Source organism: Trichechus manatus, unplaced genomic scaffold (assembly GCF_000243295.1).
Source record: "Trichechus manatus latirostris isolate Lorelei unplaced genomic scaffold, TriManLat1.0 scaffold00059, whole genome shotgun sequence".
In the NCBI taxonomy this organism is placed as follows: domain Eukaryota; kingdom Metazoa; phylum Chordata; class Mammalia; order Sirenia; family Trichechidae; genus Trichechus; species Trichechus manatus.
In genome coordinates, this window is record NW_004443995.1 from 12,502,161 (window position 1) to 12,522,809 (window position 20,649).

General features: G+C 40.9%; 1 protein-coding gene across 2 annotated transcripts in view; it reads left to right on the forward strand.

The window, feature by feature from the left end:
• ZNF827 (zinc finger protein 827) overlaps positions 1-20,649 on the forward strand; it is a 199,308-nt gene that overhangs the window by 69,101 nt on the left and 109,558 nt on the right. For both annotated transcript variants that reach the window (XM_004378845.2, XM_012556243.1), the window contains exon 5: positions 11,468-11,701. In XM_004378845.2, coding sequence (XP_004378902.1) covers positions 11,468-11,701 — 234 coding nt within the window. The remainder of the gene's footprint in view (positions 1-11,467; positions 11,702-20,649) is intronic.

Below are 20,649 nucleotides of genomic sequence, written 5' to 3' on the forward strand. Positions count from 1 at the left end.
TGGCTGGTGGATTCAAACTGCCTACCTTTTTGGTTAGCAGCCAAGTTCTTAACCACTCTGCCACCAGGGCTCCATATAGGGCTTACTCTGTGCCATTTAACTTATTTGAACCTCATAACAAACCTATAGAAGTGGTATTAGTATTCTCATTCTGCAAATGAAGAAACTAAGAAACAGAGAATAAGACATCTACCCAAGTTCACACAGTTAGTAAATGGCAGAGCTGGGATTCTAATCCAGGCAGCCTGGCTCCATCATGCCCTCCCCCAGCTGCCTGTACCTCAAATCACGGAGTAAAGAAGCAGCAAAGCAGGAACTTGGCTCTATTCTCTGCCTTTGTTGTCTGTTATTGAGAAGTTAGACAGAGTGCCCAGCACAGGAGCCTGATTGTTGTCTGTCAGACACCTTTGTAAGTTGTGTTAATACTTTCAGGCTTTTCAGGAATTTAGTGCTAATAGAAGCCATTTATATTTCTGTAGTGTTTTAGAGGGTACATTCTCTTATAACCATTATGTAGATGAAAACAAGACTTGGGATAAAATAACTGTACAGAGGCCACAACTAGAATCCAGATCTTTCTTTCTTCGCTGTGCTAGGTAGAGTCTACCTAGTTCTAGAATTGCCATCAGAATAATTTTTTATCTTGACGGACCCTTGGGAAAATTTATGAAAGGCTGTATTACTACAAAACCGAATCCAGGTCATTCTCTTCCTCGCCATAGAAGTACATTTTGTCTGAGCCCTGGTGGCGTAATGGTTAAGTGCTTGGCTGCTAACAGAAAGGTTGGCAGTTCGAACCCACCAGCTGCTCTGCAGGAAAAAGATGTGGCAGTCTGCTTCCGTAAAGATTACAGCCTTGGAAACCCTATGGGGCAGTTCTACTCTGTCCTGTAGGGTTGCTATGAGTCAGAATCGACTCAACAGCGGTGGGTTTTTACTGTGGTTATTATTATTGTTACTACTTCTGTTATTGTTATCAGAGCTATTATTAATCCAGTGTGTTTACAGTGAGCCAGGCAGTGTGCCAACAACTTCATGTAATTCCTCATTTAACCCTATTTAACCTATGGGGTCAATAATATTAAACCTATTTCATAGACGAGGAAGCTGAGGCTCCAAAGGTTTCAGCTCTGAGGGATGGAGCAAAGATCCAGCTCTGCCTAACTGCAAAGCCTTGGCTCATGACCACTTAATTAGCTATTACCTAATTTTTCTCTCAGTTGAGCGAACTGTCTTTTGACCTCCATCTGCTTCAGTGTTTATTTTCCTTGGCTTCAGACCACGACATTATTTCTAATGCGTGATCTTTCGGTCACTAGTCTGGTTCAATTTTTGTGTCTTCAAAATGTATCTAAGATCCATCCCTTCATCTAGTCTGTCCTGGCCATCACCTCACACCAAGACAGCTTGCCCTCTTTCACTCCCTCCCTAATGCCTTCTCTACTCCAGGCCCTCCGACACGTTCTGATAGACTCTTCTTCTTCCAATACCTCCTGCCTCAGGTTCTGCCCCGACTGGCTCCTTTCTACTCAGTCACCATATTCCACTCCTCTCAGGAAAGAGATTGGCGATCTTCACTGGCTCAGTGACATACTGGTCTCTTTTCCATTTCCGTCTTCACTCATGTTGTTGCTTGAATGTTTCCAGGGGGCTGGTAACTTTAGCCAGGGAGTTACATGTATTTTCCTTCTGTTAGGTAAAGTGGGGGCGGGGGTAGGGAAATAAAGAACTCGTTCTAAAAAAATAATGTTATTAAAGATAAAATAACTATTTTAAAGCATCCCACATCCCTTACCCCCAGGGTTTCTGTACCTCTGTGGAGAATTTCTAGCAACATTGTGCCCCATTCTTGTGATGCCCTGCCCCTACTGTCTGGCCTATGCAAATGCTAGCTATCCTTCAAGGAAGGCTGTAGTTCCCACCTCTTCAGTGAAGCCCTCTCCTGTTATTCTCTTATGGTCTTTACCACTCAGGTTGGCACTTGTCTTACTGCATAGTTCATTCCATTGCTTGAGTATTAGTCTTGCCTCTTCAGCTGTGTAATAGGTTGTTAGAAGGAGGATATAACATTTCTTTCATCATGTCTTTGTGCCCACCTCGATGCATTCCTTAATGGATTATAAAAAAAGTATTCTACTAGTCATATTCTGGAAGTCAGGATTTTAAAAGTTGTGATATTACTTCACTTAAAAAATATTTGCATATTAATAATACTGTGAGAGAGAAGATGGAAGAGTGTTATGGTCTGTGGAGGCCAGCTGGCTGTTCAAATGGAGTCTCAAGGGGTGTGAGTACCTTGCACTGTCCTATGTCCCATATTCCAGGACCTCAGCTTATAGGTCCAAGTCTAAGAACTGGAGTCTGCCACACAGTTAGCTAGATAACAACCTGTTCCACAACTTAGTGGCTCAAAACAGTAACCATTTACTTAGCTTACAATTTTGTGGACTAGCAATTTGGGCATGCCTTAACAAGATGTTTCTTTTGGTCTCACCTGGGCTGACTCATCCATCTGCAGTCCCTTCAGGTCAGCTGAGGACTGGCTGGGGACTGGCTGGTCTAGGATGGCCTTATCTGGGATGGCTTGCCTCTGCTCCACATGGCCTCTCATCCTTCAGCAGGCTAGCCTGGGCTTATTCACGTGGGAGCTGGTCAGTGTTCCAAAAGAGAAATGCACAAACTCAGAACTGGTCCAGCATCACTTCCACCACATTCTGTTGATCAAAGCAAGTCACAAGGCCAGCCTACCTTCAAAATGTGGAAAAACAGACTCTACCTTTAGATGGGAGAAGCCGCAAAGTCATATTGCAAAGGGGTGGACATTCAGGGAGGGCAATTGTAGCTATTTTACAAACTGCCACAACCTAGAGTTCATCAGGCTCTCTGGGTGACCCACAGTGACAAAGATCATAAAAAACTGATCTGTAAACCCAAATGCCTGCATGTTAAAATGACAAGTGTAACGGTCAAGAGGAGATGTCATTTGGGACAGTGCTTCCCTGAAGAGTGTTGGAAATACACTACCTAATCTTTGTTGTCACTATGAGTCCGAACTGACTCGACAGCACTTAACAACAACAGCAGCCGTCTTTTTTGTTGTTGTTAGCTGCTGTCAAGTTGCCCCGACTCATGGCGACCCTATATACAGGGGACCAAAACACTGCCTGGTCCTGTGCCATCTCCATGACTGGTTGCACATCTAACTGTTGTGATCCATAGGTTTTCATTGGCTGATTTTCGGAAGTAGATCGCCAGGCCTTTCTTCCTGGTCCATGTTAGTCTGGAAGCTCTGCCCAAACCTGTTCAGCATGATGGCAACACGCGAGCCTCCACTAACAGACGTGTGATGGCTGTGCATGAGGTGCAGAGTCTGTGAATCGAATCTGGGTCTCCTGCATGGAAAACAAGAGTTCTACCACTGAACCACCACCGCCCTCTACCCAGTCTTTCCTTTTCTAGTCTCCGTGCAGACCACTCCGCTAGTGTTCATATATTTCACTCTTTGGCTGTGTTAATAGTGTGGATTCAAAATACAGCTTTCTTTCACATTTACTCAAGCCTTGGTTGGTTTTCCGGGGCTTGTCCTTCCTGCTTTTGACAAGGGAGAGATCCTGTCCGTTAAGCTGATTACTGCAGATAGCTACTTTTGTGCATTATGTGTTGGTTTTCATAGTATCATTTGCAGAGAAAACCTTATTTATTTGTTTTGGAGTTCTTGCCGCACAGCTCACTGTTGTTACCCTTGACCCTTCTCTAGAGGCTGTTGTCTCTTTCCTTTGGCACTCTGTCTCTAATCCTAGCAGCTGTCACAGGGTACCTCTGCAGTCTTGGCCTGGGTACATAGATCCTCAAGTGTGGCCAGGAATTAGCTCAGGTGGGGATTAATGAGAAAAATGAGATGGTTAAAGTGTAACTAAATGCTCATTGTAAAACAAAGGCAAATTGGAGAGCAGGATTTAAAAATACTTAGCTAATGTTTTAAACATTCTATTTGAATAGAATATACTTAATAGCTAAAAGTAATGTTCAGTTGTTGTTATTTAATTAAGTCTTGGCTTTCCTGGTGATTTCGGAAGGCAATGTATTTTTTCTCACTGAAAGCGCATCAAATTGTTGGAAAATCTCAGCTCCCCAGCCTGTGCATACATACTTACATAACTGCTTACAAGGGAACTTGGGTAGTCGTAACAGCTCCGGCTTGGTAATAGGGAAAGTCAAGCTCTGATTCTGGTTCTGTCATTAACGAGCTGTGATTTTCAAAAGGTCATACCATTCTCTGGGCTTATGCTCCCTTAATGTAAAATAAGGGAATAGAAAACATGAATGGTTTTCTCTTGTTTGTTTTTTCCACAGTAAATCCATTTTTTCGAACAAAATCTCATGTGCAAACATAATACATCAAACCCATAGAAGGTGTTTTTTTAAGTATAACTTTATTTTTAAGCTCATAGTCATTACATTTATTTCTTTCAAAAAGTCAAGCAATTAGAAAAAAGTTGCTGTGTGATAAGCATAAAATATGAAAGTAAGTGTTATGAGGGGGTGCCGTCTTATAGCAGTATTAGCATCTGGTATATTTCTAAATTTATTTTGGTGAATGCAGTTTCAAGAAATACGGGTTCACACAAGGAAGTGGTGGCAAATGGGAGCAGATTTTTTACAGCTCAACTTGTCATCTCTGGATCCCATCAATTAAATTTTTTCAGATGCTTGCAAGAAGAGTACAGTAATATAAAGTTTTTGCTTCAGAGCTGAAAACATGTAGTATCTGCCCTCATCCCTTATAGTAATAAATGTCAGGCAAGAAATATATAAAACTTTAAATTTGCATGAAAGCCATTTATAATTCTGTATTAACACTACTTGGTTACTACTCGGTTAATTTTTATTTGGGGAATTCACTCAGTCTCTCTAGGTCTCAGCTTTCTCATCTATAAACTGAGATAATATTAGTACCTGCCTCAAAGGGTTGTTGTGAGGATTGAATAAATTAATCTAGAAAAACTCTTAATACGCTCCCTAGAACATGATAACCGAAAAAACCAAAACCTGTTGCCATCGAGTCGCTTCCGACTGATCGCAACCCTACAGGACAGAGCAGAACTGCTCCATAAGGTTTCTAAGGAGCAGCTGGTGGGTTCGAACTGCCGACCTTTCTGTTAGCAGCTGAGCAGCCCGTGTTAGGTGCTCAATAAATGATAAATCCAGCATGTCTGTGTATTTACATGTCTCTCTCTGTCAGCTATGATCAAAGGCTGCACCAAAGCAGAAACATTCAAACCTCCGCTAGCATTTAATTTAAGGCAGTGGTCTCGAGTAGGGGAAATTTTGCCCCCTGCTCCCCCAAGCAGACATTTGGCAGTGTCTGGAGACATTTCTTGTTTTCATAACTGGATGGTGCTATTAGCATCTAGTAGGCAGAGGCCAGGGATGCTGCTAAATATCCTACAATGCACGGGACGGCCCCCAATAACAAAGAATTATCCAGCCCAGAATATCATTGGTGTCACAGTTGAGAAACCCTGATTTAGGCCTGTGTATAGCTCTGATAGTACTGTAAGCGTATAGTTTTGCATGGATACTTTATTAATAAGGCCAAAACCAAACCAAACCCATTGCCGTTGAGTTGATTCTGACACATAGCGGCCCTGTAGGACAGAGTAGAACTACCCCATAAGGTTTCCAAGGCTATAAATCTTTACTGAAGCAGACTGCCACATCTTTCTCCCTAGGAGCAGCTGATGAGTTCGAACCACTGACCTTTCGGTTAACCCCTGCGCCACCAGGGCTCCTATTTATTAATGATGTATTACTAGAACGCCAACACTTCTATGATGGCAGGAGAACCTGTGTTCTAAGGCAATGCAAAATTGAATTATCAACACAAGTTAACATCTTGGTGGTCTCCAGTGAGTTCACATTCTAGATATGACACAGCTCTAGGTGCACATTGTAAAATAATTTTAAAAAGTTAAATTTGAAATAAACTTTTGTCACAACCTCCAAAGCATATCCTAGGGTTCCTTGGAACACTGAAAACTACTGATCTGGAGTCCCTTCCAGGTCCAAGAGTCTTGGCTCTGGTTTAGAATGAAGTAGTACATGAAATTCTCAGTGGCCTAGCTTTTTCACAGAGCAGTTCAGCATTCATGAAATTGCCAAACTCTGAACTGAAAGGGAGCACTGTCTTACTAATCTCAAGGAAGGTGTCATTTTCTTTCACCAGAGGGAGCAGACTGAACAGAAACAGAAACAACCGTGTTGCAGGTCATTTCTTCTGTTCTGCCCTGTCGATCAAATTTTCTCAAGGTTCCTTCCTACTGTAGAAATTGCCTTACTTTCAGGTCACACTCCACCCTTCCCTTTCTCATGACTAATGTTTAGTTTTCCCTATTTCACTTAGGTGTTCCAAAGCCCATGGTCCAACTACTTGTGCTAATGTCCTTCTTAAAGTCCCCTGGCCTGTCTTGGAGAGAAAGGGAAGAGCCAGGGCTTTGCAGCCAGGAGCCTTGGAGTCTAACGTCTTTGTGTATTAGCTCTGTGTTTGGGGGGTCAGACTGTTAACCTCTTAGGACCTTAGTTTCCTCACCTCTAAAATGAAGATAGTACTAACACCAGTCTCCTGTGAGCAATGAAAGAATCAATCTCTGTGTACACTATTCAAATGCTAGTTGTATGTGTTATTTAAACAAACAATGGTCTTTAAGGAAGTTATAGAGAATTTTCCTGGGGATGGGGGAAGCTTGGAAGGAATCTAGATGTAAGCCGATGACACCTTGCTGTAAAGAGTGGTTTCTTTTATAACTCATTAATGCCCGCCTAGTAAAAATGGGGGAAACACTGGTGGCGTAGTGGTTGAGTTCGGCTGCTAACCAAAAGGTGGGCAGTTCAGATCTACCAGGTGCTCCTTAGAAACCCTGTGGGGCAGTTCTGCTCTGTCCTATAGAGTCGCTATGAGTCGGAAGCGACTCGACGACAACAGGTTTGGTTTGGTTTTGGTTTAGTAGAGATGGAAAATGGGATCATTTTATCCCAGTGGTTTTCTCATTTCTTTCCCACATTAGTTTTTGTCTTGAATCCTCAAAAAGGCAGATTCATTTCCTTTAAATGGCAGCCCAGCTCTGTTAAGATCATGAACTTACTGATACAGTCAATTTATAATTAGAGTGGCTTGGGTCCTAAAAAAGTTTGGAACAGTAAGTGAGAGAAGAGGCCCCTTGATTTAGTGAGACTTCCTCACTATTTCAAAAATTGAGTGTCCACAAACTTTAAGATACATAAAAAAAGATCAAGGCAAGTGCTGTGCAAGCCCTTTGCAAGTTGAGTTCCAAATATGTCCAAATCTTTTTGTGTTAGTAGTAAAAATGAAGTAAAGAAGACTGCAGTGAGTCATAAATTTGTTGCTTTTCTCTTAGCAGTTTTCCCAGAGATAAAAGAAAACATCTTTGATTCCACCTTTCTCTGTGCATGTTTTTTTTTAAGTAGAATAATAAAAAAGACAGCAATTATCCAGTCATATTAATTTTAAAATGCAAGTTTTATGTACTCTTGTCAGTGTAAATATTTCTGGTAATTGAGAGAAAGCAGGGTAGCCTTCATATTTCTATTTTTACATTTTCTGTTTAGACCCAAGTGTTTGGGAGATTAAAATTCAGACAAAGGCGTGTTGCCCTCATGTTTTTCTGATATGTCATTAGCTATATTTACATTTCCCCAGCACATTACTAATTTTATGCCGTTTGTCGACGTCGTCAGGATGAAAACCAGGTATGCAGTGCCTTCACAATTTATAATCCAGCAACAGGCAGCTTGCCTTTATTTTACTGTACTTTTTAGTGTCTTATTGAAATGAAATTCTGTCAAATCCAAGTTGTGTCTGACAATGATAAATTTTTTTTTTTTTCTCTTTTTAAGTCTTAGGGAACTATTTTTCTGACTAATGCTTCTAAAAACCACTTATATGTTCAGGACGGTATCTGCTTAATAGTTGCCCTTTCTAGAAATTGGGAGTTGCTTCTAAGGCCTCGATAGTTTCCTCATCTCTTTCTTAGTCTTACCTTAGAATATAAAATTTTGAAATAAAAGATGCAGCACTGAAGCATTTTTAAAATGTAACACCCTTCGCTTTATATTTTTCCTTCCCAAAGAAGTGGCAGTCTCAGACTTCATAAACGCACACTGTTTACTCTTCCGTGACTAAGGATGTTCTGGGAAAGGATTTATGAAGATTTCTAGAGGAAAGACATAGGTAGAGGGCAAACATTAGGAGGTGGCCAGCGGAAGTCCCCAGGAAGAGGTTGAAAGGTGCACAGGGGAGAAGTGTGCTAAGTAAACAAAGTCCTGTTAGGAGCATCCTTCCTGATGGAGGTCAGAAATACATATCGAGGACTGAGCTAAATGCTGTCATTCTTCCCTTTGGTTTAGACTCTGATGGCATTGTCCCCAAAGGGCTAGATTTTAAGCACTTTCTTTGAGATTCTCTGGTACTTCTCCTTTAGTAGGGCCCAAGTGATTATTCAAGGACATCTAAGTAAAGGCTGAGCGTTCGGCCACTAACCCAAAAGGTTGACGGTTCAAACCCAACCAGCGCCTCCAAGGGAGAAGACCTGGTGTAAAGATTACTGCTAAGAAAGTCCTGTAGGGCAGTTCTACTCTGTTGCATGGGGTCGCTATGAGTTGAAATCGACTCAGAGCACCTAACAACAACAACAAGTAAATGCTGTGGTCTAGGTAACAAAACTTTTACCTTTATCTCAAAGGACTTACCCCGATCTAATGATTAGATCCAGAGAAAGCTCTTCTGATTGCCTTTGGTGGGGTACTTTGGAGTTTTTAGTTCTGTTAAGGTTGAGTTCCTGGGTGGCGCAGTTGAACTGATGACAACCAACAACACAACAAAGTTCTCGTTAAGGAGTCCCTGGGTGGTGCAGACAAGGAGCCCTGGTGGTACAGTGGTTAAAGTGCTTGGTTGCTAACCAAAAGGTCAGTGGTTCAAACCCGCCAGCTACTCTGTGGAAGAAAGATATGACAGTCTGCATCCGTAAAGATTTACAGCCTTGGAAACCCTGTGAGGCAGTTCTACTCTGTCCTGTAGGTTTGCTGTGAGTCAGAATTGAGTCGATGGCAGTGGGTTTTGGGTTTGGTTTTTTGAGTGGTGCAAAAGGTTAATGTGCTCGGCTGCTAACTGAGAGGTTAGAGGTTCGAGTCCACCACGAGACCCTTGGAAGAAAGGCCTGGTGATCTACTTGCAAAAACTCAGTCATTGAAAACCCTATGGAGCACAGTTCTACTCTAACATGCATAGGGTTGCCATGAGTCAGAATTGACTTGACAGCAACTGGTTTTTTTTTTTTAAAGTTCTTGCTAACTGCAGATACTATTGGAGCATCATCAGATGTCACTAATTTGTGTGCCAACATACTATATTCATTCAGCGAATATATATTGAGCACCTATACTTGGTAGTCACTGTTCTAAGCACTCAGGGCACATCGGCGTTAAAAGATCATTACCTTCATGAAGCCTACCTTTGAGTTGGAGAAACAGACCATAAATTGTGAACATAGTAAATAATTATAGTCTGTTATTAGATGACTCACCTCTCGTCTGTCAGTTTGTCGTACGGTGGTGGCTTGCATATTGCTGTGACGCTAGAAGCTATGCCTCAGTGAGATGAATTGACACAGTGGCTGCAACAACCGGCTCAAACATAGCAACGATTGTCAGGATGGCACGGGACTGGGTAGTGTTTCCTTCTGTTGTACTGTGAGTCGGAACCGACTCGATGGCACCTAACAGCAGCAACGTTAAATGATAATTATTTGGGGAAAATTAGAGCAGGGTGAGGGAAATTGTGAGTCCTGGGGGGGTGGGGGTTGCAATTTTGAGCAGGATGGTCAAGGTGATGTTTGAGCAAAGGCTTGAAGGTCAAGTTAGATTCACATTTTGTTACGACACGGGGAGCAGAGGTGGAGCAGCAGTGTGGTGAAGGCAGGTCAAGACACAGGGCAGGCCACTCATGGATGTAGGTTCTAGTCCCAGCTCTGCGTCTCTCTGGTAGTAAAACTTCCCCATGTTACTTTAGCCCTCTGGGGTCTAGTTTATAAACGTTCAGGTCCGTGTGAATTTATTAGTCCTTACAAGAAAGGACTTTGCACTTGTGTATAGGGTCGCTATGAGTTGGAATTGACTCAATGGCAGTGGGTTTTTTTTGTTATTGGCTTGGAGGTAGGTGGTGGGAGGAGGTGAAAAGGGTTTGCCTTGGCATTTTCGTCTTGATTTTTGTTGTTGTTAAGCTAAACTGGGTGTGAGGCTTATTCTAATAATCATTACTAAAACTCTGTATTAGGATAAGATCTTCTTTCTTAAAAGATAAACACATCCAATATAAGCAACCTGAAGTTCCATAAAAAAAAGTTCCTACTGCATGGACCTTTAAAGGTGGAGCAAGATGCCTGTGAAGGTGGGAGGTGGTAGGCAGAGGAGATGCTTGTCTCTCCTTTCTTGGTTGTTCCCAATTAGTGGGAATCCATCCCATAATGGGCCAGTTAGCATTTGCCCTGACCACACGCTCCACACCAACGAATTGTGCTAAAAATGGGAAAAGGACATTAATGGGAAAACTGGTGAAATGTGAATAAAATCTGGAGTTTAGTTCATAGCAATGTGGATTTCTTCATTCTGCCAAATGTACCATGGTTTTGTAAAATGTTAACATTGGGAGATACTGATGTATATGGGTGTGCGGAAACTCTGAACTGTCTTTGCAACTTTCCTGTAAATCTACAATGGTTCCAAATTAATAAGCTTTCTTTAAAAAATAATGCCCATTGTGGACTCAGGTGACTTGGGCTAGAGTGGATCCTGTCACTGTGATCAGAAAAACAATGCAAAGCATGCCTCATTTTTTGTGGGTCAGTGGTGTCAGCTTTTATAGTAAATGCAAGTGTGGGATAGCTCTAGTCTGAGCTTTTTTCTTTGGCCAGTTCTCCATCCTCACCTTACCCACCACACTCCAGTTTTTTTTTGCTTTGGGCATTGCCTTTGACTCATGTTTATATTCAATATTTTATGAGAGAATAATTACTTGAAAGCATTCTTCTTTAATAGGATTAGGTAGGGAGACCTGTCCTGCCTATTAGCACTAATAGGTAAGGGAGTCAGCAGCATGTACAGGAAAGAAGACATTTAGAGAAACCAAAGAGAAAATGCCCAAAGACTTTGTAGAGGCAGCACTTCTTAACATATTGTAGGTTCAAAAGATTCAGAAGCCCACACTCTGGAGAGTCCTGCACTTACAGAGTGATTTGCATTTTGTGCCTGGTGCTCAGCCTGTTGTGATCAGTTGTGGTCCCTTCCTGCCGTTTAGCACAAAGTCATTGTGCATTGCATACTTCATTAAGTATACGGGGCAGCTTAGAGGGGGAGTGGCCTTTTATATATTATAATGCCATTTCTCTTTTGACAGCTGCAAATCAGAAGGAGCCCATGAATCTTAATTTTAAAGTGAAAGAGGAGCCTAAGGAAGAGGAAGCCGTAAGTGCGACCTTGCCACCATCCAGCTATGTGTTCAGCCCAGAATCTCAAGTGTCAGCCCCAAGCATCCCTGAGGACACACTTCAGCCCCAGGAAGGGAAGGGGAATGTGCTAAGGCGGGATATGTCAGTCAAAGCAGCATCTGAACTTCTCATGAAACTATCAGGTACTTGATTTTATTCTGAAATATTCACATCCTGATAATTTCACTAGCAAGCCAGCCTGGCTGCTGCTTCCGGCTTAGGTTATAATTAACCCAGTGGAAGCGATATCATGTTATTGCAGTGAATTCAGGAACGATCGTATTACTTGGCTTAAATCCCTGTGTTGTAGGTATGTGTTTGTTTGCGTGTGTTAGCTGTGTACCTGTCTTATTAAATATAACCTTCTTTTCCTGGGTAATACTGCAAATTATTAGGAAACACTGCTCTTTTCTAAGATGATGTAGGTCATAGTTTTAAATGGGTTCTAATGACATTCCAAAGCACTTCTGCTAATTGATCAAAATATCTATTCTTTTCTAATAGAGACCCTTGCGTTTTTGATGTATTTATACTATATTCTTAAGGACCATTGAAAAGATTTTTTCTTAATTTAATAAGCAGTTCAGATGACACTTGAATTGCCAAGAGTAGCAATGAGACATTTTATGAATAGAAAATTTCATAATAGAATATTAAAATAATTAATCTGTGTTCTTAAGATGAATGAATAATTCTTTACTAGTATGTAACTGTAATCACAGCCATACTATCAAATATAAGAAAAATTGCTTAAAATATGAAATTCATGTATATTGGATTCTTATCCACCTAGTCTCCTATCTACCCCTCTCCTCTAAGGAACAGGTAAAAATATAGTGTCTTTTTTATGCAAAAGTATGACTTTCAGAACATGGGATGAAAAGTTTTATCAATAATAGTACTCGTCAAGTCATATCATATCAGTAGTTCACTGCTACTTAAAGGCACTTATTGGAAACTATATTTAAAATGCTAATATGAATCAAAAGCTGTTTTCAGTTTGTAACTTGCCGGGCTTGGAGGATGAGAGCGAGAAATGCATTGGGGAAACGCCTTCCCTCTGATCTGTAATTTCATTAGCAATTCTGACTGTGTTTCTGGTTGACCAGTAGGTTGGAAAGTATGAAATTAATAGTGATTTACTTAGAGTCATCATATCAAAACAGTTGAAATTCCTGTATTTGCCAGTGGGTGGGGTTAAGAATGCTTTTCTTTGGTGTTAATTCAAAACACTCTGGAACTTCAGTGGGTCATGATTTGATATAGATAAAATGTCATACAATTATTAAGTCCATATTGTAGCCCCATTTTTCTAAACTTTGCAGTAATAGTGCACTTCTGCTTTACAGATGGGAGGTCTGGCAGGATTGTTGAAAGCTGATCCCTTAGATTATTCAAGCCAACACATTGTAGTATGTTTGAATCCTCCCTCCTGTGACAACAGGTCTCAGTAACCTAGAGTATGCCATCTGGTGTTTTTCTGTTCAGTCTAAAGGGGTCACACAGCCTCTCGGAGTCTTCTCCCATAGCATAGACATTCACATTACAATGACTTTAACTTCTTATGGTAAAATTCTACTGCATAACGTTTCTGTTTCAGGATTCACTGTGCAGCCAGTATTGCGGGGTGGAGTGTGTCCCACAAAAACATAATATGCAAACATGAAGCATACCAGTTGCCGTGGAGTCAATTCTGACTCATGGCAACTGCCTGTGTGTCAGAGTAGAACTGTGCTCCATTGAGTTTTCAATGGCTGTTTTTTCAGAAGTAGATCACCAGGCCTTTCTTCTGAGGTACCTCTGGGTGGATTTGAACCTCTGACCTTTTAGTTAGCATCTGAGCGTGTTAACCATTTACGCTACCCAGGGACTCCAAACATGAGGTGACAGCAAAGATATTTAAAAAAAAAAAAGAAAACATTTTATCTTCCTCCATTTGGATGGTGTGATTTGCAACACTAAAATATGAAGTAATTTTGTAGATAGTAATAAATCCCTCAAATAGAATAAGGTTCTGCAGCCATGCATGTTTAATGACATTCATGGACAGCAGTGGCCCTTCTGAATGTTTCATGTTGACTTTTATTGAGCACAAGTAGTGTGTAGGGTTCAATGGTAGTTGAGTAGATGACATGGTCGTATTTTCAAAGGGGGAATGGAATGCCTCTGCTTCATGATGTGGAAATGAAAACTGGTTTGAAGACTAAGGCAACTATTTATTTGTTTTGAAAACTTCCCCCAGCATTTTATGTGCAAGAAAGTCAAGTAGTACAAAGAAGTATACATCGCAATCTTGCCCTCTAGGTCTTTTCAGAAATAATATAGGGCAACAGAATCCACTCAGTGAGTGGCATGCACTTGGAACTTAGTCCTGCTATGCTAGTTTACTGTGCTCGAATAAACTGCAAGGGACGGGTGCCGTCCAGTTGGTTCCAACTCATAGTAACCCTATAGGACAGGGTAGAACTACCCCATAGGGTTTCCGAGGAGCGCCTGGTGGATTCGAACTGCCAACCTTTTGGTTAACAGCCGAGCTCTTAACCACTACGCCACCAGGGCTCCGCAAGGGACTACTAGTTTCCATGTTCGTCCTAAGAATAGGCATGCACCTTAAAAATCAGAGGTCTTTTCATTCCTAAGCCACAATGTAAAGAGAACTCACTCTTTGTTAGGGTTAAAGTGGATATTAGTGTTTCTGATAGATCAGTGTTCTTGCAAGAAGGAGACATTAGGAAAAAACTTCCTGTGCTCTTTTTCCTCAAGTTGTATTTTTAGCAATGTTAACATTCATGCCCTAGAAGATATCCAAGTAGAAGACTTGTCAGTGTTCTCAGACCCCCTTTTCCAGGACCATTCCTGCCCCTCTACGTTTGAGAGTAGTAATTTGTTTCCCAAAGCATCTATGTAGTTACTCAGGGCTGCTTCTTGCTCATCTCACCTGCTACCCACAAAGCCTTGCTGCAGGCATTCTTGTAAATTTGAGTCCCTGTTGCCTCCTGCCTTGTTAATTTTCCTTTATATTCTTTTGTCATGCTTGGAAAAATTCTTCTGGTCATGAAGAATTGAATGAGAAAAGTATGTCCCATGCATTATAATACATTTTTTTCCTTTTTTCACTTTTGACCCAAAGAATAGCCAAGATGTAGAATAAAAGGATTCTTCCTCTCTCTTCTTTCCCTGAGGTTGGAAGTTGTGGCCAGTAGCTTAAGTCCTTCCAGTCTTTTCATTGAAATAATAAGAGGAAACTAGTCAACGATTTTGGCTGCTTCATTTCCAGTTTCAAATTAATTTGTGTTAACTTCTTAAGGGTGGATGTATGGCACATGGCCCAGTCAAATATCATGTGAAACTTTTCTTTGTGGAGCAATCTCTGTAGGTGTATTGTTTTCCAAATTACATGTAGGTTTTATGGAAAAAACACAGATGAGTTACAGAGTAGGCTAGATGTTTTCATTAGTTGTTTGTTTGGGAAGATCTGAGTTTTCTTCCTTCCTGTGGCTGAAGTTCTATTTCCAGTTGTTAATTGGGAAGTCGAGTGCTTGACAGCTGGGCAAATAAATTGATTGCCATAAAGAAAGCAACCGATTCTCAGGAACCACTGGATGTCTGTGACTACCTGTTGTTATATGACACAAGGCAGCCAAAATAATCAGACTTTTCTGCTAAGCATATAGTTGCCAAAGATAATTCCAGAAGTCTTGATTTAAGGAGGCCAAAATCCTGAAGCTAGCTCAAGACAGAGGATATATGACGCTAGACAGCGTAAGATAATCAAGGCACTTATAACACACAACTCTGGTTTTGCAATGTCTAGTCACCTCCCAAACTTATGGGATAGATGTGCTATCACAAGATGTGATGTAATGCTGAAAGTGACATAAAATTTTATTTGCTTTGTTTCTGTTGTATTTTAAGAGAAATAGCTAGAAGCAAAGCGAGAAATAAAGCTACGCCCTCTTCTCCCTTTGGGAGCAATCCTTCTGCATGGGAACACATATATAAAATATACCATGCATATGCTTGGGCCAACCTCAAAGTAGCAGATAAGAATGTCATTTAAAAATATGAGTTTCACATGCACACATACAAAAGTAGCTGGAAAGCTGGAGTTATTCAGAAACAATGAAACATTAAACATGTAAATATATCTAACATGGTAAATAAAACTTCCTATCAGACCTTAATACGAAATGTCTTTTTTTTTTTTTTTAATTTCTGTGCGTAAAGAAGGAAACTGAATGGATTTATATTCCTCCCTGCCTAGTCTTGGAAAGAAATAAATTATAATTGTCTCTTATAGAGGAAGGAATCCAGGCAGAACCAGGATTTGAAATGTACAGTGGCACAAAGTTCAGTGTATCACCTAAGTAACGCAGGGCATCAGCTATGAGACATTGGAAGCAGGTAAACTTGGGTAAAGGAGCCCTGGTGGTACAGTGGTTAAGCTCTTGGCAGCTAACTAAAAGGTTGGTGGTTCGAACCCACCAGCTGCTCTGCTGGAGAGAAGACCTGGTAATCTGCTCCCGTAAAGATTATAGCCTGGGAAACTCTATGGGGCAGTTCTGCTTTGTCCTATATGGTCATTATGAGTCAGAATCGACCCGATAGCACACAATAACAACAAAAACTTGGGTAGGGTGAAGTTTTAAGGTGCATTTAGTCTCTGAGGCAAACTGAAATGAGAAGAAAGGGACCAAAGATTGACTTTTTAACGGTTTTAATTAGGGCCCCTTTGGTTGAAAGGAGCCCTGGTGGCACAGAGCTCAGCTACTAACCTAAAGGTCAGCAGTTCAAATCTACCGGCTGCTCATTGGAAACCCTATGGGTCAGTTTACTCTGTCCTATAGGGTCTCTATGAGTCAGAATTGACTTGACTGCAACGGTTTTAGTTTGGTTTTGGTTGTAAATAATAGAAACCCTCTTCAGCTGGTTTAGGCAAGAAAGGAGAATTTAATAGAATGTGTAGGTTGGTTTATGGAACCCAAGGGCAGGGATGCAGCAGGCCTCAGGCCCCCACTGAAACCAGGCACGGGAGGGCCACATGGAACCCAGGAAGTCCTCGCTCTCCACCCATGCCTGCTTCGTTCTAGGCTTCTCCCTCATTAGTCTACCTTGATACGGATGGACTTTTTCTGTCACCCCATCCACATGGTGGAAAATGGCAATTGCTAACAGCTTCTGTGTTTACATATTATTTAAAGGAGCAGCCAAACAGAAATTTTTTGGTCCTAATTCCGAATTGCAGTTGATTGCTCCAGCACTGTTTGGGAACCACCAGTGGAGGCATCGACTGTATCTAGGGCTAGGGGCCTGTGAGGTAGCCAGGTAGGGTTGCTTGGAGGGAGAAGAATCTCCAGAAACACATCTTGGGGCAGGCAGAAATGGTGGTGGTACAAGACTAGGAAGATATAACAATATATGTGACCCATAGAAGTTCAACAGGCAGATTATGGTAACTGCTGTTATTTAAATATTGAGTGTAATGAGTGTGTTTTGACCTTTGGGTGCTGTCTACCTTTCATTGCTGGTAGAGTATGGCATAGAAGCCCTGCCCAGCCAAGACTTTGCCTAGCCAGCCCCGTTCTGTCTGTGCTGAGACAATGCAGACTCAGCATGGTGGGGAGGGGAGTGTTAGAAGTGATGTTCTTAAGCCTCACTCCACACCTAGTTGAAACTCTGTGTGTGGGGCCCAGCTCCCTGTGCTTTAACAAGACTTCCAAGTAGATTCTGACAGCTAAGGTTTGAGAATCAATGTAGTAGGAAATATGATTCCTGAGTGGTGAAAACTGTTAATGTGCTGGGCTGCTAGCTGAAAGGCTGGAGGTTTGAGTCCACCTGGAGGTACATTGGAAGAAAGCCCTGGCGATCTACTTCTGAAAAATCAACCTTTGAAAACCCTATGGAGCACAGTTCTGCTCTGATACATAGTTGCCATGAGTTGTAATTGACTCAGTGGCAACTGGTGGTGGCGTTGGTGGTACTAAAAAACAAACCAGTTGCGAAGGAGTCGATTCTGACACGTTGCAACTGTACGTGTGTCAGAGGAGAACAGCACATAGGGTTTTCAGTGGCTGTGCCCTTTAGAAGTAGATCACCAGGCCTTTCTTACAAGGCACCCGTGGGTGGATTTGACCCTCCAACCTTTCAGTCAGTAACCAGGCGCTGAACCATTTGTGCCACAGAGGAATTCCAGCGGTGGTGGTACTAGGAAATGATTAACTGGGGAAATAAGTTTTGTCCATATGAAAAGACTGCCTTAGGTTGAAGCTGACAGAGAACAAAGCTCTGTTAAATGTACATTTTTACTTTTTAAAAAGAACCATCTCTCTTCAATGGAGATTCTTTTTAATTTATTATGAAATAATGGTATCTGGGAACCTTTTTAAGAAGGGCGCCCATACCTAACAAATCCAGATAGCATTGGTTGTAAGCCTCAGATAATACTACTTTTTTTCAGTGTTCTTTGGCTATGCAGTTAAGTTTCATAATTATTCCTGTGCAGTGTTGGCAGTCTTCTAGGAGAAAAAACTTTTTCCCCCTAGCAAACAAAATACCATGCTGGAGACATATTCTAAAGAATTTCTTGAGCTAAATGAGAGTTTTTAGCTAGATAATTCCTCAGGCAAAAGCTATTTACTATTCTGTTGGGTATTTCTCCCTTGGAAAATTGTAGTCTATCAAACTTGAAAAGCAGTGTGACTTCAGAAATAATTTTTAAGGATGGAAAATGTGTGTTTTTGTTTTACATTAATAACGTTTTACATTTGCCTCCTTCAAACTAGGTTATCTAATTAAGCAGAGGAGAGAAGATGTCAGGTCTGGTTGTACCTTGTTCCTTGTGATTCTCCTTGTTTACCTACAGCTGAAAGTAGAACTCCTTCCTACATTAGTGACCACAACCAGGTGGACATGTTAGCAAAGCAATAGAGATTAAAGAGTAATTCAGAAGTGATCATTAGAAAAGTATTTCGTTCATTTATTTTTACTCATATTGATCTATTTATCATGTTGTCAAACACATGGTATTGAAGAATTTGGCAGCATAAAGATGTCAAAATGGCACAGTCTAATAATTCTGAAATTGAAATTGAACAGTACTTTTTTTCATTTTGACCTTTTTTTTTGAGTGTCTGGAGAAATTTATTAATTCCAGTATTCTAATTTTCTAAGAATTTATATATTTCAGAGTGTTGTGTGTTAGAAGGGACTTCTAGACTGTTTTTTTAAGCACCATCATATTTTTTAAAAATGTATTTATTGAGATATAATTCACATACTATATATTCGTTTAAAGTGTACAACCCAGTAATTTTTAATATATTCACAGAGCTGTGCAACCATCACCACAATCTAATTCCAGAACATTTTTATCACCCCCAAAAGAGACTCTAGACCCATTAGCAGTCACTCCCTATCCCCCTAACTCCAGCCCTAGACAACTACTAATCAACTCCCCATTTCTATAGATTTGCCTATCCTGGACATATTGTATAAATGGAATCATATGCTGTGTGGTCTTTTGTGACTGGCTTCTTTCACTTAACATAATGTTTTCAAGGTTCATCTATGTTGTACCATGTCAGTACTTCATTTCTTTTTATTGCCAAATAACATTCCATTGTATGGATATAATGCCACATACATTATTCATTTATCAGTTGATGAACGTCCAGTTTTTGCTACTATGAACGTTTGTGTAAAGGTTTTTGTGCAGACTTCTGTTTTTAATTATCTTGGATATACACCTAGAGTGGAATTGCTGAGTCAGATGGTAACTCTGTTTAACTTACGAGGAACTGCCGAGTTGTTTCCCAAAGTGGGTGCATCATTTTACATTCCCACCAGCAGTGTACGCGGTCTCCAGTTTCTCCTCATCCTTGCCAACACTTGTTATTGTTTTTCTTTTTCATTATGATCATCCTAGTGGATGTGAGCTAGTATTTCATTGTGGCTTTGATTTGCATTTTTCTAATAACTAATGAGAGGAGCCGTGGTGGCCCATTGGTTAAAGTTCTCAGCCACTAACCAAAAGTTTGGCAGTTTAAACCCACCAGCCGCTCCGTGGGAGAAAGATGTGGCCATGTGCTTCTGAAAAGATTTACAACCTGGGAAACCCCATGGGACAATTCTCCTCTGTCTTATAGGGTCACTATGAGTTGGAATCAACTCGATGGTAGTGAGTTCTTTTTAATGACTAATGATGTTGAGCATCTTTTCATATGATTACTGGCCATTTGTCTATCTCCTTTGGAGAAATGTCTGTTCACATCCAGAGGGAGAATGCCCGCTTTTTAATTGGTTTATTTGCTTTTTTTATTATTGAGTTACAAAAGTTTTTTATATATTCTGGATACAAGTCTCTTATCAGATGTATGATTTGTAAATATTTTCTCCTGTACTGAGGGTTGTCTTTTCACTTTCTTGATGGTATCGTTTGCAACACCAAAGTTTTTAGTTTAGATGTAGTCGAATTTATCTGTTTTTTTTCCTTTTGTCACCTGTGAGCATCATCACATTTTCCATAATTCCAAAAGTTAAGTAAAAATGTGGACGTGTTTAATATTAAAACTAAAGCCTGTCTTTACCTGTATTAGCAAAGTGTAATTTAATTTTCTGGGATATAAAGCCTGTGAAACCTTATTTATAGAATAATTCTGCCATAGTGGAGTTGACCCCTCTGATTTCTGGAAATCTGTGCTACAGTATTCTGTACTTCACCTGATAGCAAAAAAAATTTGTATATCAACTTTTTTAATGACTCAGAATGAATGTGACAAGCAACAGGCCAACAACTAATTGGCTGGATTACTGTCTGTATGTCTGTATAGATATACAGGAGTCCTGGGGGTGCAGTGGTTAAGAGCTACAGCCGCTAACCAAAAGATCAGCAGTTCATATCCACTGGACCCTCAGCCCTCACAACAGCCCTGCAGGGCTGAAGAGTCAGCAGCCCCCGGCCACCCATCTCCTGCTAAGGGCAGTCTCACCCATTGACCCCAGGTTCCTTTACAAATACGATCATTTTCCACACATGCAACGACTTGAACTAGGGTGGGAATCACCTGGGCAATTTAAGTGGCAATCGTCCCAT